General features: G+C 51.3%; 1 protein-coding gene across 1 annotated transcript; it reads left to right on the top strand.

Annotated features, from left to right (window-relative positions):
* Positions 1 to 14,378: 14,378 nt before the first annotated feature.
* Positions 14,379 to 24,679, top strand: VSIG10L2 (V-set and immunoglobulin domain containing 10 like 2). The gene is made up of 12 exons (XM_059402936.1): positions 14,379 to 14,469; positions 15,920 to 16,270; positions 16,509 to 16,784; positions 18,620 to 18,895; positions 19,446 to 19,694; positions 20,617 to 20,877; positions 22,178 to 22,468; positions 22,845 to 23,143; positions 23,820 to 23,943; positions 24,253 to 24,277; positions 24,387 to 24,439; positions 24,582 to 24,679. Exons 1-12 carry the CDS (start codon positions 14,379 to 14,381, stop codon positions 24,677 to 24,679), a joined length of 2,394 nt encoding a protein of 797 aa, XP_059258919.1.
* Positions 24,680 to 25,111: the final 432 nt, after the last annotated feature.

Here is a 25,111-nt window from a genome sequence, read left to right as displayed (position 1 = left end):
AACATTCAAATGTTTTTTCCTATCGCTGCATAGTCTTTGGGATTATTAAAAATGATAATTGACCAGACTATTCTGTCCAGTGAATATATCACAGTGCATATTCCTAGCTTTGTTGAACATTTATGTGGTGTCCAGTTTTTCAACATATTGTAATTATAAGTAATGCAGTGAAATTCTTGCCCATTATTTTGCATTATTTCTTGGGGCAGGAGATGTTCAGTTTGAGTATTAGGTAAAAAACAGGTGCATTTTTATGGCTTTCTGTCTCAATGTGCAGAAGCATGCTAGGAGTGCAATCACAGACGGACCGGGCATGGCCTAGGCCGGGAGGCTGGGATTTCTGGAGAGCACAGGTGTTGGGAGGACTCCCTGGGCTGTACCTGGGCTGGACCATGCAGGCCTACATGCTGACTTGTCTGCCAGAAAGGGAGTCCAGGCGAGGGAGACCGGTGTACCCTGCGGAGGTCAGGATACCTGCATACTCCGTCTGATACCTGGAATATTGTTAGCCCATTCTGTGCCAGGGCAAAGCCACTTCCCCTGCCATGGCCTTGGCCCCTGAGGATTCATCCAGTTGTAAAACCCTCTTCACCTCTGGCCCGCGTTGGTGGAAGACCCCACAGTGCCATTCCTGCTTCACCTCTGCTAGATCCTGGGGCAGGAAGACGGAGACCCTTCTCATGGGTCTTATGGATCCCAGCACCCGACCGAGGGCCAAGCCCTCACAGGTGTTCCATGCCAACGGAAAGAAGGGGCTCAGGGTGGAACCATGCAGTCCCAGTGTAGAGAAGAGTTCTGTCCTAGCTGATGCGTTTGTGTGCACCCCGTCTCAGCCTGTGGGGCAAACAGAAATCCCCCAGAGAATCTGCAGCTCTCTGAAAAGCAGGTCTGGATGGTGCCTGTGCTGTTTGCAGACCTCACCTTGAGTAGCGAAGTTTTAGAACTATATGGGAAAGTTTTAGATCTATGTGGGAATTCTTGGCTGGGAAAAAAAAAAAAAGTGAGTTGGGGGTGGGGGGGGCTAGACTCCTGGTGACCATTGTGCTTTCAATGTGTATAGACAAGAAACACAAAGCCATTGGATACATTATGGTGATGGTAAGGTTATGGGACTTTCTTCTTCTTCTTCTTCTTTTTAAAGATTTTATTTATTTATTTGACACAGAGAGAGTGAGGTCGCAAGTAGGCAGAGAGGGGCCGGGAAGCAGGCTCCCCGCCGAGCAGAGAGCCTTATGTGGGGCTCAATCCCTGGACTCTGGGATCATGACCTGAGCCAAAGACAGAGGCTTAACCCACTGAGCCACCCAGATGCCCCAGGACTTTCTTCTACATGTGTGTAGCTTTAGAATGTTTGCAAAGAATAAAAACTGTAAAAGAAATATTTTAGTGAACCGGAAAAACAAAAGTGGGTCATCCTGCACCCAAAAAGGATTAGTTAGGCCGCACCACTCACTGTTTTTTCTCTGGGTGACTGTCCTCCCCAGGTATGCTTTCTTTCCGGCTGGGGGGTTTTCAAACAGCCTGCTTGGGTTTGCTCTCGTCTGGAAGCATCTGAGGCTGTACCCCCTGTCTGAAGGGTGAAGATGCAGCCTTTAGAGATGTCAGAAAATCCTTCGTTCCTCATCTAGGGTTAACCCGCAGCCAGACCCAATGACCAGAGACACCCTCCATACCCACCGAAAGACGAAGGAAAATCTCTGCGTTAAAAGTCTGCCTTTCTTACTGGAAGAATTTTTATTAGGCCAAAGCGTTGACAAGTTTGTCATTCCCAGAATCTGCTAACACCCTCCCTCCATTCCCTTCAATTTTTAGTGCTTTTCCCTCCTCATTTCTAGAGGGGAGGAAAAACTGTCTTGAACAAGCAGAAAGTTTTATCCAAGGTGTTTGGCAATGACTCCATGTGCTGGGAAAGATTTATGTCTCTGTTCTCTGGCACTGCCTAGTGTGAGCTCACTTAAAACAACTGAATAAATGAGTTCACTTTATCCTGTCAAAATGGAACTGAGGGCGGCATGGTACCCAGCTGGGGTCCATGGGGACCCTGAGGCAACGTTCATGTCTCAGTCACTTGTGCTGAGCTCAGCCGTTTTTATGTCTGTCTGAGATCATTAAAATGAGGAGGGCAGGGAGCAGAAAGACCTGTGGAATGAATGGTGTGATGGAAACACCACTCGAAGCCCACAGGGCTCAGCCAAAAGCCTGAATTTAGGGGTTCACTTATAAAGCTGCCTCTCTGCCCGTCTTGTCTCCCCCATTAGCGGCCCTTCAGACAGAAGCAAGACCCATTGGTTTGACCAGAGTTCCTTGAAGGGGCTCCCAGAGAGGGGTTTATTCGTGCTAATGGTCACAAGAGTATTTGTTTCCCTTAAGTCCTATTTTGTCATTCCTGCGGCCCTATGACGGTTAAGACTGGGCCTGTTGAGACAAGGCCTTACATGGATTCTGCCTTGGATGCATCCTCCAGGCTAGGCTCAGGTCCATCCCTTTACACAGGTTGGGGCTCAGGATGCTTTGTCATTAACTCCAGGCAGCTGCCCCCAAAGGAAGTGTGGTGCTGCTTAGTCCCAGGCAGAGGGCAGCTGGCTAGGTGGAGGGCCCAGGATGGGCCTTCTGGGAAACCACTGCAGTGACTCTCCACTCTCCCCGATGCTAGGACTTCTTCTTCCTTCTAGAGTCCTCGGGCTTCAGCCAGAGGGAAGGGTGGTTTCTGTCTTAGGCTGGGAACCTGGGACTATAATAACCCCTAACAATTTCTTGATGTTTAAAGGTGGCAGCATGTGTCCCCTAGACTGTAAGGAGACCATAAGGGTGTGGGGATTGTGCCTTCCTCCAGAGGAAGGGAGGTGAGGGAGGAAGGAAGGCAGGAGATCTTCACAAGTCCTGGGAAACTCCCATGGGAACATAATAATGCCATTTTATAAATGTGGAAGCTGACAGATTGTGATTTGTATGTGTAAATATATCCTTAAATTGATTTGTTTTTCCTTTAAAATGGAACTAGTTTGATGTGTGCTGGTTATATTTTTCCAACATGCATTAAAATGCAAATATGCATGAGAAAAAAATCGTCCCACAGGCATTACCTTGGCTGCTGTCCAGAGTGCTCTCATCCCATGAGGGCAGTGGCTCTCATGGCGTGGTGTGAGGCTGGCAGCATCAGCATCCTCTGAAAATGTTTCAGAAATGCAGATTCTCAGACCTTACCACAGACATCCTGAATCTGAAGCTCTAGGAATGGAGCTCAGCCAGCCTTTTCTCAAACCTTCCAGGTGATTCCCGAGCTCCCTGAAGTCTGGGAACCACTACCCTGGAGTGTTAGACCACTCGGGAACATTCTGGTTGGGTCTCCTTTGCTCTCACAGTGTCCTCATGAGCGCAGAGCACATGACAGCCCTGGGATGTTAACATAATACACAGATGTTAATTCCGACCCTTTCACAGCTTAGTTAAGAAAAACAAGCAATATGATATCAACCAACACCCACATCAAGGAAGACAACGTGAAAGTTATAATGCTGGCTCATTTCTCTCTGACTCCTCTGGTCCATATTCAGAACTGACAAGTAGGACCTAGGAAAGCAGCTAGCTCCCCATGGTTTAGAGCAGTTCCATCTGGCAGAACTCTCTACAGGGATGGAGATGTTCAATATCAGCATGGTGCTGAGAGATAGTTCTCCATGGGTCTTTTGCATTTCTGCACATTTTTCAGAATGATTACCTTTTTCTGGACAATTTTCAAGAACATTTGTGTAGCCGACAGTCGTGAACAGTAGAGATAATGTCTTCCTCCAGAGGGGGTGAAAAAAAACAACCAGTTGGGTTCCTGCACATTATAAAATATTCGGGTTCCTGAACCTGGGGTTTCCTCTCTTGTATTGCTACCCACTGTGTGTACAAGTATCAGGTGGCCCTCTTCGTGAGAACCAGAGCTTAGGAAACCAGAGCAAGAAAATGCTGATACTCTGGCTTCCGAAGTTGCTGTAAATAAGAAAGCCCTTTGTCTTCTGCCAGCATTTGTGAAACCGGCAGATTAACTTGTTAGCTCGCACCTAGGGGAAGATCTAAGATTCTGCACCTTCCTCAACACATTGTCTGACACATGTGGCTAACTGAGCACTTGAAATGTGGCGAGTATGACCAAGAAACTGAATTTTTAGTTTGAGCTCATTTCCCCCCTAGTTTTATTGAGGTGTAATTGACCCAAAAAGTTGTATATATTTAAAGTGAATGTGATGATCTGATCTAAGTATACATTGTGAAATGATCACTGTGAACAAGTTAATTAACATATTCATCATCTCACATAGGTATCTTTTGTTTTTTGAGTTTTTTTTGTTTTATGTATTTATTTTTTTGGTGAGGACTCTTAAGAACTACTCTCAGCACATTTCAAGTATATAATACAACATTATTAACTATAGTCGCCATGCTGTACACAAGCTCCTCAGAACATATTCATCTTATAACTGAAAGGTTGTACGCTTTGGTCAATATCTTTCTATTTATCTCACTGGCCAGCTCCAAGCAACCACTATTCTACACTGTTTCTGAGTTGGACTCCCCCCGCCTCCTTTTTATAGATTCCACATATAAGATTCCACCAAAGCCAAACAGTATTCGTCTTTCTCTGGCTTATTTCGTTTAGCATAATGCCCTCCGGATTCATCCGTGTTGTCATAAATGACCAGATTTACTTTTTTATGGCTGAGGAATATTCTGTTATATATTTAGACTGCCTCTCCTTTATGCATTCATCCCTCGGTGGACTGGTAGTTGTTCCCATATCTTGGCTATTGTGACTCAGTCTGCAGTAAACATGAAGGTACAGATAGAACTGATTTCACTTTTTTTGGATGTATACCCGGATGTGAGATTTTTTTTTTAGAGATTTTATTTATTTATTTGATAGAGATCACAGAGACGCAGTCAGAGAGGAGAGGAGGAAGCAGGGTCCTCACAGAGCAGAGAGCCTGATGTGGAGTTCGATACCAGGACCCTGTGATCACGACCCGAGCTGAAGGCAGAGGCTTTAACCCACTGAGCCACCCAGGTGCCCCAAGATTTATTTTTAAATAGCTACACACAGCTAGGGACTATCTTATTGGACCACATGGCTTAGAAGGTTCAGGTCTCAACCAGCCTGGCCCGGTGGAGGGATTTTCAACATTGAGAGGGAGCTGAGACTTAAAGTATTCTCTACTTTCAGTATTTGAGGGTTGATGATTCTGCAGCTCTAGGAGGAGTAGAGTTTTTTATTGTGCCTGGAGGGGTTTCCTGGTATAGCTCAGAGGTGAAAGGAAAGAGAAATTGGGGCTGAGTTCTAAGCTTGGTAATGGGGAGATCATCTTGCTCTAAGATATATCTTTTGGAAGAGACGTGGAGGCTAGAGAGAGAAGACACGGCCACAAAAGACAAGCAGAGCAGTGGCCCTTAAAGAATTTACCCAGCCCTGCCCTCCCCTCCTCCCCTCGGCTTGGGAATATACCCCATCCACCCCTGGCTGGTCAGAAACCCCTCGAGGGTCTTTTCAGCTCCCTAGGCGTCTGCCCCCTTACCTCCTGGCTCAGAACAATCTCTTCTTTGATTGCTGGCTCAGGCCCTGCTGACAGGTCAGGTCATATGTACCTAATCTGGAGGAGCCGGGGCCTGAGGGATGATAAACGGGGCTTCTCATTTCAATAAAGTTTGTACAGAATATTGGAAACAGCTGTGGGCCTTGGCTGGCAGTGTCAGAGCCCATGGGGACCTGGTGTTTTCGGGAGGAGGGTTGAAATCGGGAAACACCAGGGCGGGAGTCCAAAGGGTGCTTTGGAACCAGAAGGCTGAGAAAGCTGGGGAGCCTAGTTCAATGCCAGCTCCTGCTGGATCCTAGGCTTTGGGGAGGACGGAGAGCACTCTGGAATCAGAGGACTCGGGTCACGCGGGAGAGGTCTGGGTTGCCCACCAGACATTTATTCATATTTATGTGAATATGTCATTTATTTCACAGACCCCACCTAGATTTCCCTGCAAGCTGCTTTTCTCACTTAACATCGTGAAAATCTCTCTAATGTACTCTTTTTCTTAAATTGTGGTAAAATATATACAAAATTTACCACCTTAACCACTTTTAAGTGTACAGTTCACTAATGTTAAGGATATTCACGTTGCCATGCAATGGAACTCCAGAATTTACCTTGTAAAACGGAAACTCTGTACTTTCAACAACTCCCCATTCCTCCTTCCACCCAGCCCCTGGTAGCCACTGTTTCCTTCCTTCCTTTCTTCCTTCCTTCCTTTCTTCCTCCTTTCCTCCCTTCCTTTCTCTCTTTCTCAAGATTTTATATATGTAATTGTCAGAGACAGAGAGAGAACACAAGCAGGGGGAATGGCAGGAAACCAACGCAGGGCTCGATCCCAGGACCCCGGGATCATGACCTGAGCTGAAGGCAGACGCTTAACCGACTGAGCCACTCAAGCCTCCGAACCCCTTTTCTTTCTGTCTCTATGACTTTGACTACTTTGGAGGTCTCTAAAGTAGAATTGTACAGTATTTATCTTTGTAATTTACTCTCTTTGGTAGTTACATAACATTACAGTATAGGGACATACGTCTCATTCAACCACTACTAGTATTTTCGCCCCAGCAAAAGGAAAATGCTATCAAAAATTTTTATGTATATCCATACATACTGGAGTTTGCTGCCCGTATCTTTGTATGTATTTATTTATTTTTCTGTAGGATAAATTACCAGAAATGAAGTGGCTGGGTCAGAAAGATACGTACTTTTAGGTTTCATCCAAATCCCTTTTCCAGGAGTCTGGGTAATCCCCATATTCACAGCTGTTACTGCTGCTTCCCCTACATCTCCACCAGCCCTGACCCTCCTCACTCTGTAAGTTTTGCTATTCTGATGAAGGAAAAGTGGTATCATGCTTTTATTTTATTTTTTTAAAGATTTTATTTATTTATTTGAGAGAGAGAGAGAGAGCACATGAGAGAGCATGAGCAGGGGCAGAGGGAGAGGGAGCAGCAGACTCCCCAGTGAGCAGGGAGCCTGATGCAGGGCTCGACCCCAGGACCCTGGGATCATGACCTGAGCTGGAGTCAGGTGCTTAACCAGCTGTGCCACTCAGACACCACGTTTTTAAAGTGTACATTTCTCTAACTATTGCCGAGATTGTGTGCTTTTCCCTTAATGCATTGGCTGTTTACAACAGAAATATAGATGCGTCATATTTGTATGTTTTGTCCATTTTCCTGCTGACTTATTTCTCTTTTTCATCGTGTGGAGGAGCTCTTTGTGTGTTACCGCTACCAACTCTCTATTGCTAGTAGATCCTGAAATGTTGTCTCCAGTCTGTAATTTGTCTTTTTACTCCATGTGATCTTTGAATCCTTTGAAAATTTAAAAAAGATACACATCTATCTTTTCCTCTCTGGCTTCTGGATTTTCTGTCTTGTTTAGAAAAATCTCTTCAAATCAGACATTGTATAAATATTCTTCTAATGTTTTCCTCGTTAAATTGCTTCAAACAGTGTTTAAAATTGTTTTAAATATTTCCCCATGAAATTGTTTAAATATGGAGAACAACACATAAACTGTTTTACGTGTGTAAATTTAAATAAATTTAAATCTTTCATCTATTTAAAATTTAGTTTCAGTAACTTGTGAGGTACAGAGATGAAGCTTGTTCCTTTTTTTTTAGGGAGCCAGGGGTGCCTACATAATTTATTAAATAAATCATCCTTTTCCCCACTTTTATTGTATATTATCATATGTGCTGGGGTAGATTTCTGGACTTGGTTCTATTTCTGTTCCCTGGATCCATTTATTTTGTCCTTTACCCTTAGTGTATGATTTGATCACAGTGATTTTCAGTCAGTGTTCCTCAGGCCGCTCTTACCTAAATATTTCACTGTTTTCATCGTTATCATTACACAAGTCCTTTCCAGCCGTCACAGCTTGTGAATATCAGTAACTTTTCAAGACAAACCAGAGTAAGTCCAGGAAAGCCTGCTCACATATGCTTTCAGGAACCAACCACAGTGAAGCCAGAGGATATTAGATGAGCACCTACTATATGTCCTGCTCTTTTCAGTAAAGCTGGGGCTAGAAGACCAGAATTTCCCATGCTTCCGTGACTAATAATAATTAAAGGTTCTGGCTTCTCAGCTCCATTCCTATCCTCGATTCACTGCTTTGCAAAGGTGGCCTCAGGCCCTGAGAATCCCATTTCTGCTTTGCCTGCTGTTCCTTTTTTGATCCTTGCGACCAAGCCACTAGAGGGAGGCTTGCTGGCTAGAAGAGGAAGGGTGAGCACGTTTGTTCCCTTTGTGCCTGAGTGCTCCCTGTAAGAAGAAGCCTGGCCACCTCCAGCAACAGGCCCGTCCCAAAGTAGCAGCCGAATGATTGCAGCCTCTCCAACGCTCATGGCTTCACCATCCCCCACGAGCCCCACAGTCCTGCTCCAGGAGCCCCTTCCTCAGAGGTCTGGGCGCAAGCCCCTAGGGTCCTTCTTTCCCATGCAGAGCCTCCTCCGTAGAGTTCTGGGTCCCTCCTCAAAGGTCTAAGGGCTAGTGGCTGCAACCTCTTCATCTGGTTTCCCCAGGACACTTGAGCATTCTCTTGTTACCTCATAACAAGCGTATATCAATTCTTTATCCTTTTTCCAGCTGACTGGTGTGATTTCTATCTCCTGACTGGACCCCAACTGAGCTAGGTAATGGGGAATGGAAGTTTTCTGGGGGTTGAGGGCTGCTTCTCTTGGCCGCCCCACAGGGAACTCCCCTCCCTCCTCCATTCCCAGAATTATTTGGCTGCTGGTTGTCAAGGAAACGGCTGACAATTTCCAGTTTGCAAGCCTCCCTCTGGAGCTCTACAGAGACATTCTGGAAACTCCCTACTCCTTCCTGCTCCCCAGCCAGGGAACTTGGAGAACCTCGCCAGGTTTGGGGGGCAGGGCTTGGGAGCGGAAGAGGGGAGCTGACCAGGCCTGCAGATGGAGAGAGAGGCAAGCGTTTCCTTGGGCCCTGGCTTCCTCCACGGACCCCCGGTGCCTGGCCAGCTCCACTGGCCTTGTCCAGACAGATACCTACTGGGTCCAGGCAAGGCCGAGTTCTCCAACCAGGCCCTGAGCCACGGAAACCTGTCCCCTGCCCTGTGACTCCAGGCATGGTGGGAGCCCCATTGCTAGCTGCGGGCGGGGAAGAGCTTGGAACCTTTCCTGGGGAGGAGCTTCAGCCATTCCTAAGTTCCTGTCACTGCAACAGGGAGCAGCACACACTGACGCCTCGTGTCACGGCCCCAGCTCCAGTCTATTTCATAATAGTAACAGCGGCAACATAATAATAATAACAATAATAATGGCAGTGAAGTGGGTGTGAATCTCGCTCTATTAAATTCAAATAAAGCTGTCACCATTCCTGGGACCCTGCCCCCACCCCAGATCCCCACCAGAATCTTTGAGGCTTCTGTACAAAGTACCAAAAACAGGGAGACACTTCTAACCCGGGGTCCATCGTGGTTGCTGCCGACCTTTTCACTGGCTGAGCTTGGAGGGACTTTCCATTTCTCTGCCCTTGTGGGTCACGGGCCTGGCCTCTAGAGGTTCATCCTCTTCCAGGGACCAAGGGACCTCCTACCTGTCCCCAAACTCAGGAAAGTCTCTTCAACTGCCATTAGAGGCATGCTCCTTAGTCCTTACCACTTCCACCGGGAACACCTAACACAAGTTTTCAGTGACTTCATACTTCTCAAAAAATAAAAAATGTGAACTAGGGTTTGAAGCCCCTGTGGTGTCTGCTCTACAAACATCCTTGAGGCAATGCAGAACCTAAGACTTGGCTGAAGCTTCATCCATTTTTGCAGAAGTCTTGTAGGGCAAACATAAGACACCATGACATCTCATCCCCAAGTGTTTCAGTATTAAGAAAATGATGTCTTACATCATGGCAAAACCATTATCTCACAAAACAGAATGAATAACCTTTTTCTAGTGTTGTTGCATCAAGAATCAGTCTCATTTACAGGGAAGACCTGAGACCTGGAGTGGAGAAGGAACGTGCCTGGGGTTCCCTCGGGTGGCGGGCCACAAAGCCGGGATCTGAACGCTGACCTGCCTCCAAGCTCTGCTCTTTCCACACCCCCATATTTGCACAATGGTTTCTGCTTTGCAACTCCCCTCTGCGCACCCACTCCTCCAGCTCTTACAACAGCCCTGAGAAGCCCCTGGGCCAATGTGACAACCCCGTTTTTAACAGATCTGGAAACAGAGGCCCGGAGCAATGGGGTATCCTGCCTGCAGTGGTGCTAGGGGGCTGGCTGTGCAGGTCTCCTCTTCCATGGCAAAGCAGATGGAAGGAGGGTCAGCTAGGAGGCAACACTGGCATGGAAACCAGGCCTCTTTCCCATGCCCCAGCGAGGCGTCTAGCCACCATTGGTAACCTCAACTTCAGCTTCCCCTGCCTCCCCTGTCTGCCCCCTATGGTCTGTTGGTCTCCCTTTCTTCACCCCTCTATCTAGGGCCTCATTCTTTTCTTCTCTGGTCTCCAAAGAGCAGTTAACCAAGTGACTAAGCAGTGACCCCTGCCAGGCCCTCTGTCCCTCTTGCCCTCCCCCTCCTCCTCTCAGCCAGGAACACAGCGGGAGCCATGTCGGCTGCGGAGCCTCTGGCCCATTTCCTCTCCAGCCCTCGGCTCATCTCCTGCCCGGGTTCCCAAGGGCCTCTGGTTGGCCTCTGATGAGGCACACATGGACACATATGGAAAAGCCATTAATTTCCAGGAACCTCTGCCTCCTCTGCTCCAGTCCAGCTGTCCCCATCTTCCACCTTCTGCTCCCCCAAAAGCTGGAGGTTTCAGAACCAGGATGCAAAATGGTCACAAGAGGCTGGAGAAACGTGACGCACCGCTGTCCACCGTGAGGCTAAAGTTTGCCCAAAAGGGAGGCAAAGGCCAGGAAACCTGAGCACTCATTGTTGCCGGACAACTACCTCCTCAAAAGACCTGGGGAGCCCCACGGAGCCGTCATTTCCTCTCAGAATGTGAAGTTTCTGTCCAGACTTCCTCGCGGGCCTGAGTGAGGACTCAGGGACACAGAAGTAAATGTTAACTGGACGGATGAACAAAACTCCAAAACGGTGTAACTGAGAGAGATTTGGGGCCTTGTCAGAGAGGCCTAGTGGTTCCATGGGCCCCTGGCCAGCCCCAAGGGGACAGTCTTAGGTGGGGACCAGCTGGAGAATGCCCAGAGGGATGGAGCTACAAGGAGTGCGGGGGGAAACGGAGGAAGTCCAAGCCTGTTGGCAAAATGTGCATTGCAGTGTTTTCGTATGGAGTGTGGAGAACACAGCACACGCCCGGAAAGAAATGGTATCTTGTATTATTATTCCGGTAGAGAATGAAAGGACTGGACATGCTGTTTCAATTTTCGAATGACTTTCATTTGGAAGAAGATTATGAATTGTTTTGCCAAGTTTCGGTGAAAGAACTCAACCCAGAGATTGTATGAGGGAAGCATATTCCAGTTCACCGTACACAGAAAGAGGGCAAGAATGAACATTTGCTGAGTGTACACAATGTGCTGGGGCTTACAAGATGCTGGATATGTGTGGTCACGTCTTATCTGTCCAACAGCTTGAAGGTGTCGTCAGTGTTACGCCCACTTGAAAGATGAGGATGAGGAAGCTCAGGACGTGTTGTATGCCCAGGGTCACGTGGCTACTGCGGTGCCCACCCAATGCTGGTCAACAGGAGGGCTGAAGGGCGATCTTTCCAGAAGGCCTCAGACCTCACCCATTCAGAGCCCTCAGTGTGGTTCTCCACAATTTCCATTCAAACAGCTCCAGAGGCTGGGTCCCCACGTCCATCCTTGTAACCTCTTCTCTCCTGAGCTGAGCTGAGCTGAGACAACGCTCTAGGGTTGTTCTCTCGTCGTTCCTAATTGCACACCACCCCCTCTTCTTCCCTCCAGGATCTCCCAAAGCAATGAGGCAGGAGTTGATGTGAGCCTTGGGACCCAGGTAGGCTGTCGATGGAAGCCCCACCATGAGGGGGCCTGTATCCACCTGAGCAAGAGGGGAGGATGGGAAGTAGGCACCCAAACCCGGGGAGCCTACAGCCTCACCTGCCCCTGGGCCTAGACACTGAGCATGCCTAGAGCAAAGCACAGAGCCAGGGTACCCTGGCTTGGCCAATACTCTACAGAAAGGAGAATAAGGGAGAAAGAGAGATGTCCTGCCGTATACAACATGGTTCATTGCACGTAGCAGATGATCACGAAATGTTTGTTGAATTAATTATTGATATTCTTCAGGTCAAGGTGCATAAATAATTTTAATAGACAGGTGCTATGTATGTGTCACTTCATTTACTCTTCTCAGGAAAACAATTATAGAAAGGAGGAAACAGAGGCATAGAGGGGATAAGTTACATGCTAAGATCACATAATAATGGAGAGGCAAAGCTATGTTCTGACCACTGTACTTTCTTGTCTTATGGAAGACCTTGCGTCTCTTGGCCCCTGAGCTCCCACAGCATCAGAGACAGGAGACCTGGACCTGCTCTCCCATTCTGGCCATGCCTCTTCTTCCCTTCCAGACAGGACCGCAGCTCTGCCCTCGTGGGGTGGGGGGAAAATCTTTAATTTTATGTGTCAACTTCACTGGGCCACGGGGTGGCCAGATATTTGGCCAAACATTATTCTGAGTGTATGTGTGAAGGTGTTTCTAGATGAGATGAACATTTGAATAGGTGGACTGATTAAAGCATATTGTCCCCCCCGCCCCCACCCAACCACACCATGTAGGTGGGCCTCATCCAATCAGTTGAAGGCCTGGACAGAACAAAAAGTTGACCTCCCCCAAATAAGAGAGAACTCCTCCTGCTTGATTGCTTTGAGCTGAGACATCAGTCTTGGACCTGGGCTGAAGCATCAGCTCTTCTTGGTCTAAAGCCTGCCAGTCTTCAGACTAGAACTTACATCATAAGCCCTGCTGGGTCTCCAGCTTGCTAACTGCAGATCTGACAGTAAACCTCTCTCTACACACACATCCTACCAGTTCTATTTCTCTGGGAATCCTAATACACCTTATTCCCTGACTCTCCCTTCCAGAGTCTCCCTTACATGGGAGCCTAAATCCCAGGGACGACCTGCCATTCTGCTCAAAGTCAAGTTAGGCGGGAACAGGGAGTTGGCATGGAAGAGCCTTGGCCGTGATTGAATGAGAATGGGACAGGGGTCATCCACTATCCTAGGACAAGGGAGAAGCCGAGAGAGCCTCGGTGGGCCGCTCTGGGCCCAGGAGGAGCCTGTGAGGCGCTCAGCTCTGACAGCTCCTGTCCCAGCTGAGCCCTGATGAACCTGACACCAGATATAAGATCCCCCATCTCACTGGGGTCTGGGACTCTCACCTACACCCAACACCAGAGGATGGAAAATTGACCTCATGTCAGGTTGTCTATCAGAGATGGCCAGGGCTATGGGACAGCTGGTCTCCATTCCAGTATCAAGGGTCTGTGCCTCGTAGATCAGCTCTGACTGGGGACACAATGGACGGCATGCCAGCTACATTCTGGGCACTGTTTGCCCGAGTGTGTGCGTGCATGTGTGCAAGTGTACATGTGTCTGTGCCAGAGAGAGAGATAAGGAATTTTATCAAACACACGTAAAAGTTTACACAACAAAATTACACAGTTTGATGAACTTTAACCTCTACCTAAGGCAAGAAAGAGGACATTACGAGCACCCAAGAAGGTTCCCCTAGGCTAATAAAAGGTTTTCACTTAATACCCACAATAATCGTTACAGGAAAGAAGGTATTATTATCCCTACTTATCTGCAAAGAAATGAAAACTCAGGTTCAGAAATTTCCTGAGTTCACTGTTGGTCAGTCAAACCCTGACTTTGTGTTTGACCCCCGAGCTTCTTCCACCCTCTACCAGTTTCTCCCAATAAAACATGAGCAAAACACAAGGGGGGAGGAAGGGCATTTGAAGGTGTGTTTGAATCTCCTCGCCCCTGAGGTCTGGAGGACTGCACTCTGGGCAGGTGGTTGGACTCACTGAGACTAGGGCCTTTTTCAACTCTATGCTCTGTGCCTCATTTTATACTATCATTAAGATGAAAATTCAGGGAGCTCAGGGCGTGTCCCTTAGATCTGTCCCAGCCAGGTCTTGCCCTCCCCAACTCTGCATTATGGATGGAGTGAATCATCTGGTAAATAATTCACTTGTCATTGGGCCAGCAAGGGTAACAGGAGAGCAGGGAAAGGGTGGCAGAAGGCTGAGGTTGGCAACCCGAGCCAGACCCCCAGTCCTTCCGGGGCCAGGCTTTTGCTCTGGAGAGAGAGCACCCGAGTGTCAGGCAAGAGCCCCAGGTGGACAGCCACCCAGGGAGATGAGGCCATGGAGAGGTCCGAGGGCTCTGCACAGACCGCTCAGCCTCCTGTTGCTGACAGCCCTTTGCCTTCTGCTTGTAGGGGCCTCAGGTGAGTGATGCTCTGGCCACCCCGCCCGGTGGACCATTCCCCACTCACATCCTGCCTTTTCTCCCGCTGCCTTCTTTGGGATCTCCCTTTAACGCTTGCACGGCCATTCAATGAAGTCCATCAGCTTTCTTTATCCGCTAGGGCTTAGCCAGGATGCCCTGAGCCACTGCTCTGTGCCAGGCGGGGGAGGCGGGGCCAGGGCACAGAGAGCCCACTGAGTTACCCTCCCAAAGCTGGGGTCACCCTGTCGGTGACCGTCAGGTAGTAAGCATGGTGCAACATAGATCTGGGCTTCCCAACGTTCCCTCCAAAGTGGATGGTCTTCAGGTTGCCGAGAGCACTTGGGAGACCAGCGGTCTAGCTGAGAGATGCTGGCAGCTTGGTCCAGCACAGTGGGAAGAAGAAGCTTCTGTGTTAAGGGTTATGCTTCTTGATCTATGGAATAGCAGAACTTTGCCCTCGCTCTCCAGCTCCATGCCTGTCTTCCCTTCTCTCTCCGGAGGAGCTGGGAGCAGTGGAGGAGAGCCTGAGATGGGCAGTCAGGCTCCACTCCCAGCTCGACCACCTACCGTGTGGTTCGAGACGAAGTGACTTCATGCTCAGAGTCTCTGGGGGATGTGATTACCGTGACAGCTAAGGTCAACAAGTAATGCATGTGCAGGACTTCGCACAAACGCATTCAACAAATGGAAGCTAATGTGAATCACTCCCATGCCTTGTCATCTGAGGCACTTACCGTCATCTGTGTGTGCTGAAACTCAGCACGTTAAAGCTACCAGACCACGGGGGACAGGAAAACATGGGGCTCAGGCACATGCCCCAGTTCCATGCTAGGTCCTGAGGAGAAAAGAACAGCATAGACTAAAAGCTCCCCAAGAGCAGGGGTGGGGTGACTCATTTGTCCATATAACCCTGGTGCATGGTATGGGGACAGGCACCTCATAATTAGCGGCTGACAGCTGCATGCTGGCTGGGCTGCCAGCAGGCTGCTGTCATCTTCCCCTTGCTGCAGTGGGTCTGGACTCCCCCTGGAATCTTTATGCAGAGACACCCCCCACCCCCGAGCCTGAATTGCCGGTGGCCATGCAGATCTCCCAATCTTGGGCTGATCATCAGATCAACTTCTGGATGTTTGTTTTGAAAATACAGATTCCTGGGCCCTGACGCCCTGGGGATGCTGACTCTGTGGTCTGGGATGAGGCCCCAGAGTATATATTTTTATCAAGCTTCTGCAATGGTCTGATGGCACAGGGGGATGGGAGCCTCGGCTCCAGTCTGTTCGCTGATCTTGATCAAGGATCCCCTGGCCGCCGGCTCCCACAGCACAGCTAGAGAAGAAACTCCGGAGCTCGCTCAAACCCACTCCAGGAAGGAGGACAAGGGGCCCAAGGAGGGGAAGCAGGAGAGCCCAGGCCAGGGCAGACATCCTGCATTGCTGCTCTGTCCGTAGGGCCGCCCCACCCAACCCACCGAGGCCCTGATGAAGAGGCCACGTCCATCCAAGGAGTGCGGGGTGGCTCCGTGGAGCTGGCCTGTGGCTCCGGACTGGCTCCTCTCGTGGTCTTCTGGAGCTTCACTCCCCTGGGCTTGCTGACGCCCCGGCCTGTGGCTGTCACTAACGGGGCGGAGTCCAAGGTGGAGGCCGGGGCCTCGGCTCTGGGGGCCGTTAGTTTACGGAACAGCAGCCTGGTGCTTCGGGAGCTGCGGGAGGGGGCCCGAGGCCACTTCCTGTGCCAGGCCCTGCACGCGGCCGGGGGCCAGCTGCACACCACCTACTCCTACGTCGCGCTGGCCGTGCTGGGTGAGAGGCCAAACTGGGACAGGTCTGACCCGAGTGGCCTTGTGTGCTGCTTTGCCTCTACTTGCATGTGCCTCCCATTGCCTTGGGCTGGGCCCGGGTGCCATAGGACCTTGCCTCCGGGGAGTGAGAAAACCTGGGCTTGAAGGAAGGGAGGGCCAGGGCCCTGTGGGCACACCAAACCCCCAGCCAGTCCTGGGTCCGAGATAACAAATTCAGGGCCTCTCCTTCCTCTGGCCAGTGCCCGTATCAAAGCCTCGGGTGAGGCTGAGTGACCTGTCCCCCGTGGAGGGGACCTCCGTGGTGGCCACATGTGCAGTCCGGGAGGGCACTGAGCCTGTGACATTCGCCTGGCAACATCGGGCACCTCAAGGCCAGGAGGAGGAGCTGGTGGAGGTGACGGAGCGGTGGCTTCGGCTACACCCAGTCAACAGGACACACCTGGGCTGGTACATATGCAGTGCCCACAACACCGTCAGCCGGCTGAGCAGTGATGGCGCCTTCCTTGATGTCATCTGTGAGTCACATGGGGGGTGCGTGGTCAGGGCTGGCACCTCCCCTCCCTTCTGCACCCTGCTTCCTGACATGCCTTAGGGCCCCCCCAGCAGCACTCAGCCCGCTGAGCAGCTCCAATAGTGAGAGCCTCAGGGCACTGTGGGCCCCCCCACTCCCCCTATCAGACATGGATCTACTACAGGAGTTCTAGCCTTTTCCAGGTCTTGAGCCTCCCTTCCCAGGTAAATGCACATACATTCGGCGTCACAATTTTACCCATAATTAGAGTAAAAGGGGTGGCCTGAGGAGCCAGCCTTTGAGTTGAGCCTGAAGGTCTCACAGGGACCAACTGGACCCTGGGGAAACTAGAAGGAGGGACACAGTGGACAGAGAGGGCAGCAAGTTGGTCCCAAGTCAACGGTTGAGAGCCTCAAAGTAGAAATCGGAAGTCTGTCTTTAAAGCACAGGTGCCTGGGGGGCTCAGTTGGTTGGGCGTCTGCTTTCGGCTCAGGTCATGATCCCAGGGTCTCGGGATCGAGCCCAATGTCAGGTTCCCTGCTCAGTGGGGAGTCTGCTTCCCCCTCTGCCCCTTCCCCTTCTCCTGCTCTATCTCTCAAATAAATGAAAAAAAATTAAAGAAAATAAAGCACATGAAGAGCAAACAAAGGACTACTTTTCAGAACTCACAAGGAGCTCCAAAATAAGCAATGAGGGAGAACCTAATACAAAAGTGAAGAACCTAATACAGACAATACAATACAACCAATACAAAAGTGAACAAATGACCAGAGTAGTCCTTTCAGTAAAGAGAACAAATAAAACTAATGAAATTTTGCAATTAAAAAAAGTAATTTAAAATGGAATTAGAAGTTTGTGTGAAAGGAAGAAGACTAGGACGGGCTAGAGCCACACTGTCCAACATGGCTGCCATTCACGGGGCTCGAGCCCTGCAGTTTGCCTGAACAAAACCGGTGTGCTCAGTCTACCGAAGGCACACTGGATTTTGAAGACTGAGTCAAAACAAACAAACAAACAAAAATAGAAACAAAAAACCAAAACCCCAAATAGCTCATCAATAGTTTTTATAACTGATTACACATGAAATAATTTTCTGGGTGTATTGGGTTAAATACAAAATATTATTAAAATTATTACAATCCATTGATGCTGTTTTGCTTGGTTGGGATTAGCCATTTTTCCTTTTTTAAGATTTGGAAATTTAAAATTGGACAATTTAAAAAGATCTGTGGATCTGTTGGACAATGCTGATCTAAAGGATTTAAAAAACCAGGACTCATGCTGTCCTGTCTTGTGGGTCGTGGTTCGTGGGATTGCAAACTCAAGATCATGGAGGAGACAGGCGAGCAGTTCTTGGGAAAGACAGAGGAGAAGAATAGCAGGCAGACGATACAGTCCTTTCTGGGAGTCAGAAAGATGGGAAAGAAGGGAAGGCAGTGACCCAAAGAAGTGAGAATGGCTGGCTCTGGGATCATGGTCGGGGCATCGTCATACCCTGTGTTCTGCCCTCTCCAGTCTAGAGGGGCCAAGCGTCCCAGTCCCAGGAAGCCCCTCGATCCTGGCTGAACCGGGAAGGTTGGTGCCCTACCTTTCTCCTACCTAGCCAGCTCTTGCTGTCCCCCTCCCTCAGTCCCTCTGGGAAATCTCCCACAGCCTAGGGAGCTTGCCTCCATGGACCCTGAGCACCTACATTTGACTGGACTTAGGGCCCCTCGCCCACTGGTTGACAGAGTGGGCACATAACACAGGCTCGTTGGACGATCAGTGCAAACCAAGATTATACAAGTGAGTGAAGGAAAAAAGACTGGGGAGATGAGACAAGTCTTCCTTGCCCGCCAGATGGTCCGGACAATCCTGTGATCTCCGTGGAGCCACTGGGCTTCAGCGAGGAGGGTTTCTGGGCCAAGGAGAGGGAAGAGGTGACCTTGAGCTGCCTAGCGGGATCCAACCCCCCGAGTCACTACGTGTGGCTCCGTGACCACACTCAGGTCCACACCGGGCCTGTCTACACCATCGCTAGTGCCACACGTGCCCACACAGGCCTGTACACCTGCCTGGCCCGCAACAGCCGCCTGGACACACGTACCCAGGCCAGCGCCAGGCTCACCATCTACTGTGAGTGTGTGGGTAGGGGCTGCCATAGCCTCGTGCCCTGCGGGAATCAGCATTGTTGGGGATGGGGGTGGGGGAGCCAGATGGGGCTGCTGAGCAGGGGAGAGGCTGTGAAACCTGTGGGAAGGGACAGGGAGAGGGGAAACCCCTGACCCTATTTGGACCTTGTTCCCCAAGTGATTCTTCCCACAGCTTTGGGGACTGAACTGAGGCACAGAGAAGGGTAGAGAAATGACCATGAGGCAAACACGGCAGCAAAAAGGAGAAACTGGGCAATGGGGAACCTAGGGGAAGCTGGGGACTTCCAAGGGCCCCTGGGATTCCTCAGGGGCTCCGAACTCTTACTCACCCCCTCAGCTCCTGCCTCCTGACCTGAGAGTCCAGCTCTTTGCTCACCAACCCCTCAGAGGAATCCATCTTCCCCCACCCACCCAATTCTCCCTACTTCTCCTACCCTCGCCTTGTGGCCACCAGGCCCCCAGCTGGGCCTGGGGACCACAGTGTTCCAGCAGCAACATCTGTCCAGCCCATCCTCACCCACTTCTCCACCCAGATCCCCCTGAGGGGCAGCCCTCCTGTGCTGTGCTCCCAACCCTCGGGGCTGTGACTTTGGTCTGCACCTGGCCTGGGGGGCTTCCAGCTGCCCAGCTGCAGTGGGAAGGGCCCCAGGGAGCTGGCCCTACCGCCCTCAACAACGTCACCTGGAGTCAGCCCGCCGCCCAGCTCCCCAACGGCAGTGTTTTCGTCTGTGCTGGCCAGCACCCAGCCCTGGCACTGCCTGCCTTCTGCAGGATCACGCTGTGTGAGTGGACTCAGGACACAGCAGGGCGCTGATGATCCAGGTGTGGGCAGGGGCCGGGGAAGCGCCCTCGAGGAGCCCTAGGATCTGGGGCGGGGCTCCAGATCACAGACTTCAAGATTTGCCATGAACAAGGAGGTGGGCAGCACTCAGCTCAGACCTCCTTCCCAACTGCTCTCCCTGCCAGCCAGGTCTCCACCACTCTTCTGTGTCCTCTGCAGTTTGGGCTTGGAACCCTGCGGCACCTGCCTGTTTCTCAGCCTCCAGCGGCAGCAGACTGTCATTGACCTTAGATTACTACCACCCTCTTGCATGTTGCTCTTGAAATGAGCCTTTAGCTTTCTCTCTGCCTTGAAAACTTCTACCCACCACCCAAGATAAAGTTCAGATACCATCCTGTCTTTAAAGTCCTTCTGCCTGAAGCCCCAGAGAGTTTGTCTTTATACCTGTACTCATCAAACCTGCATTCATCAAAGTATATTATAATTGCTTGGTGTCTGTTCCCATGATTGCTCCGGCACATGGTCAGCCCTCTGTAACTGTGAATGAATGAATGAATGAATGAATGAGTGAGTAAGGCAATAAGTGAAGGAAGGAGGGGCACCTGGGTGGCTCAGTTAAGCATCTGACTCTTGGTTTCAGCTCAGGTCATGATGGCAGGGTCATGAGATCTGAGCCCTACATCGGGCTCTGTGCTCAGTGGGGAGTCTGCTTGAGAGTCTCTCCCTCTCCCTCTGCCCCTCCTCCTTGTGCGCACTCTCTCTTTTTCTGAAACAAGTAAATAAATAAAATCTAAAGGAAGGAAAGAAAAAGGGAGGAAGGAAGGGAGAGAGGGAGGGAAAGAGGGAAGAAGGAAGAGGTAGGGCTACAAAGCCCTTTGTCCTCCTGTACAGACAGCCATGCTGAGCCATTATTCCCTGTCCAGGGGATCCCCTCCAGAGCCCCACTTGCTGGACCACAGCCACAGTCGAAGACCAGTTCATCATGCTGAGCTGTGAGTGGCCTGGAGGCCAGCCCCCTGCCCTGCTGAGCTGGCTGGATGGGCTACAGCAGCCGCTGGATGGCAGCAGCCCCTCGCTGGCTGTCCACCTCCTACAGGCCCAGGAAGACCTGGCTGGCCAAGAGTTCACCTGCCGGGGCACTCACCCACTCAGGGTCCCTGACCCCCACTGCCGACTCCAGCTGGGTGAGTCAAGGCTTGTGGCTTGGTTCTGGCCGAGTTGCGAGAGCAGCCCCTTTGGAATCAGGAGGAGGGGCCCTGGGGGCTGTCTGTGCTGGAATGCAAAGTAAGTCTGGGCCAGTTCATCTCTCAGGGACTCAAGTGTTTTTGATCCATAAAATCAGGGTGTTTGGTCTTGGTCTGTGTTGTCCAATAAAAATGCAATGAGAGCCATATATAGAATTTTAAATGTTCTAGTAGCCACATGTGAAAAAGCAAAAAGAAACAAGAGAAACGTTTTATTGAACTTAATATATCCAATATATGATTATCTCAATGTATAGTAATTTAAAAAATTATGAATGAGGTATCCTAGTCTACTGTCCTCAGAATCTGGTGTAATTAGTTACAGCACATGTAGGTGTGGGCCAGCCACATTGCGAGGGTTCAACAGTCACATGGGGCTGGGCTGTGGCTGTTGGACAGCTCCCGTCTGGCTGGCCAGGGAATCTGTCTCCCTCATTTGCATTAATTTGCATGAGAGATGCCTGATTATATTCCTGCCTTGCATCCATGTTTCAGGCATCGGAGGTCTCTACTTCTCTCACTGCCTCTACGGGTTCTGGGTCTGCTTTCTTTCTGTCTTCATCTGGCCCCCCGCCAGTCCTATTAATTGCCAAATCAAGAAAAAAAACAAAAGAGTTAAGTATTAAAGTGAAAAATGTGGGAAAAGCACACAGAGGAGCAGGCACATATAATAGTTCTCACAAAATAATTCATATCTTGGTCTCTGGGCGCTCTCAGGAGACCCTCCCCTGGGAATATTTCCCTCCCTTATTACTCAGTCTCCGGGCTGGAAATTCCACCCCAGGAGATTCACTGGGTGTTTAGGACTCAGTACATAAAAACTAAGCACCTGCTCTGGGCCCAGCCCTGTGCCTGGGGCAAGGAACTGGTGGGCCACTAGGGAGAAGGGGGCCTCACTGGCAGGTGCTGGGAGGGAGGCGGTTAATACAGAGGGGAGTAAGGCCGGGGCCCCACCTTTAGGAGCTGAGACTGGAGCGGGGTAGCTGAGGGGCATGGAGGCACACAGTTACTGTCAGGAAATCTTGGAGCAGATGGTGGTAGGATGCTGGCATAGAATCGGAGCCTGGAAGAGGCGGCAGACTAGCCGGAGACAAGCTTCACTCTCAACTCCGTTGGCCCTGTCTCCTGGCTCTCTTCCCCTCCTCATCCCCTCCAGGGCTAGCCAGCCCCTCACTGCCCAGCCTTCTCACTAGCCCGGGTGCAACAGACCCTTCCCAGCCTGACTCTCTCTGTTCTGCAGAAGCCCCGCAACTGTCAGTGGCTCAGTCCCGAGTGTCTGTTCTGGAAGGAGGAGAGGCCTGGCTGGGCTGCTCCCTCCTGGGGGGCATGCCGCCTGCCCGTCTCCTATGGCTGGGTCCCCAGCGACGGCAGGTGGAAGGCGGCACCTCCGGATTCACGCTGCACCCCAAGGGCGCCCAGCTCCACCTTCGCATCCGGGATGCCGACCCCACCCGCCACCGGGGTGCCTACCGGTGCGTGGCACGCAACGCCCTGGGCAGCAGCAGTCGGAGCGTCCTGCTGGAGGTCCAGAGTGAGTCAGGTGTAGCGGGCGCTTGTGTGTGGCGAGGGGGCAGGGGCCCCCTAGAGGGGAAGGCACAGGAATCCTCTGCTTCCAAATTTGGACACGTGCGCTCCCCAGCGCGGGCCCCAAATGGACTTGTGTGAACCCGACTGCGATGCGCTCCTGAATGCAGGCCAGCGGTTCCCCTTGGTGTCGCAATCACCTTTCGCTCAGTTTGTAGATGAGGAAACCAGGGTGACACAGACCAGAAGGGCACGCTCCAATGTGGTGCCACGCTACTGGCTGTCTCTCCACAAAAAGAGAACAAAGCTGGGTGCCCAGGTACACGCACACCTTGTGGTTGAAGGGGTTCAGGTGCCTGCGTGTGTCCCGCCTCCTCCCCCAGGATACCCAGCTCCTCCCAACGTCACCATCCGCCGCTTGACCTATGGGAGGCACCGGAGAGAGGTGCAGCTGCGCTGGGCCGTCGAGGGCCCCGGGAACCTGACGGGCTTCCTGGTGCAGCGGAGGGCCAGCGTCCCAAGCCCGGGAGCCGGGGCCTGGGAGACGGCGGCCAGGGACATCGAGCCTGAGAGCCGGGGCCGGAAACTGGGCGGCTTGGACCCAGGTGTCCGCTATGCCTTCCGCGTCCTGGCTTTGAATCACCACACGGCTGGACACCCCTCCGAGGTGAAGACACCAGGTGCTGAGGCCACGGCCATAGAGGCACTTACCCTTTCTCCCCAAGATCGAACCCCAAACCCAGGTTCCTCTTCTTCCTCGCAGGGCATCCCTGACTCCATTCCTTTGGCTCCTTCCCCCCCAGTGCCTCCATCCCCCTGTCTTTCCTCTTCTCCACCCTCCCCTCAGGTCACGTCCGCTGCTGTCTTTCCCATCTCTCCCTGGGAGGCCCTGGAGGCCCTGGGCCCGGGGGTAGGAGCCACAGTTCAGCTTGAATCCGAAGTGTGGATGGGGTGGGGTGCAGGGTGCTGGTGATTCAGTAAGAGGAGAGGCCCAACTCTGTGCCTCAGTCTCACCTCCCAGGGTACAGGTGGGCTCTCAGCTTCCTGCGGCTCTCTCTCCATTCTGGGAACTCCAGATTTCGTGGTGTCCTTCCCTTCACCCCCAAGCTGCCAAGACAATTGGCCTCTGCCTTCTATGGCAGAAATGGGGGGCATGGCTGGGACGCGAAAGCTCTAGAGGTCGAGGCATGCAGAGAGCACCTCTTTCCTTGGGAACGAATTGACCTCTGTATTCTGGGGGTCCAGTCTTGCTTTTGATTATCCACCACGGGGCATTGCCTGCTTGCTGCCCTCGTAGCCTTTGTTGTCAAGTTCAGCAATGGATCCAAAGCCATGTAACCAGCGCTCTTGACTCTTAGCGGACCCCCCCCTTCAGCGCCTATCCAGCAGTGCTGGGTGCAGCGGGTACAGGAGTGGTGGTGGCAACGGTGGCCTCCTTGCTGGTGTTCCAGTATGCTGCCCGGCACCCGGAGACTTTCCCCTGTGAGTGGGAAGCTCAAGGGCAAGGCTGCTTGACTCCATGGGGGGCCAGGTCTAGACCTATTTAAGGAGAGATGCAGACCCCTCCCCTCCCTGCCCTGGGCAAGGTACCTCAGGTTTTCCTTAACTCTGTCCTCTCCCCAGTACTAGCTGTCCATCTGGACTCCAACTCCCAAACTTAGGCATCTGGGGCCACCCCCTCTATGTTCTGGGGTCTCTAGGACAGAGTCTATCTAGAAAGGGAGGGTTTTTTTTTTTTCCCGGAACCTATGCTGGGTTGCTCAAGTTATGCACTTTCTTTCCCTCCTACAGGCCTTGGTCAGTTGCTGTTTCCCATGTGAGTGTAGAACCCCAGTCATTCTGAGGGTTGGGATTGTCTTCTACCTGGAAGGGAAGGCCGTGGAAGTGTAGTGGTCACTAACTTCACTCTCCCACTCTGCCCTCAGGGAGCAAAGCCACCAATACGGGGATTCAAGGGAAGGCCTGGAAGCAGAGGCCGGTAAGCATGATTTCATCCCAAAGATAGATTACTTATATGTAAGGACGGCAGTTCTGAGTTTCATGCACAATGCTCAGTCTCTGGTCCTGAGAACAATCAGGGACACCTCCGCGGCGTCTGTCTCCTTTGCTTGTGCCTGTAGGCATTGAACCGCCACCCACCAACCCAGGTTCAGATCCTGCACAAGAACTCACGGATGCCCCAGTTAACGTCACCATCACTGTGACCGCAACACCATGAGGTCCCAGGATGGGCCCCAAATATGCACAGAGGACACAGGTGGGAGTTGGAAAGATCCCCCTGTCACACTTGATTTTAAGACCAAGATGGCTAAGACACCGGCTCCCCCTTCCCGCCTTCGTAGCAAGGACAAGGCTCAGTGCAGCACCTCTCAGTGACCTGGTTACAAGAGACAGCCTGGCCCAGCTTGTGGAAGGGAGAGACGGAAGGATGAGGAAGACACATAACTGGAGAAAAAATGACCAGGTGTCCAAGGCCGTGTGAGAAGGGTGGTTCTGGGCACGGTGCCTGGTGCGTTATGAACAAGCTAGCTGCTTCTGCACAAAGCCTGTGAACTGAGAGTTGCTAAATAAATCCTACCAGATGCTATCACTGGGAGAGGGCAATTTCCCCTGCAGTTCCCACAGGGAGAGGCTGACCCCGGCTGGGTCC

This window comes from Mustela nigripes, chromosome 1, assembly GCF_022355385.1.
Source record: "Mustela nigripes isolate SB6536 chromosome 1, MUSNIG.SB6536, whole genome shotgun sequence".
NCBI classification, from domain to species: Eukaryota; Metazoa; Chordata; class Mammalia; order Carnivora; family Mustelidae; genus Mustela; species Mustela nigripes.
The sequence above is the reverse complement of the archived record's forward strand: the minus strand, read 5'-3'. Positions and strand labels throughout refer to the sequence as shown.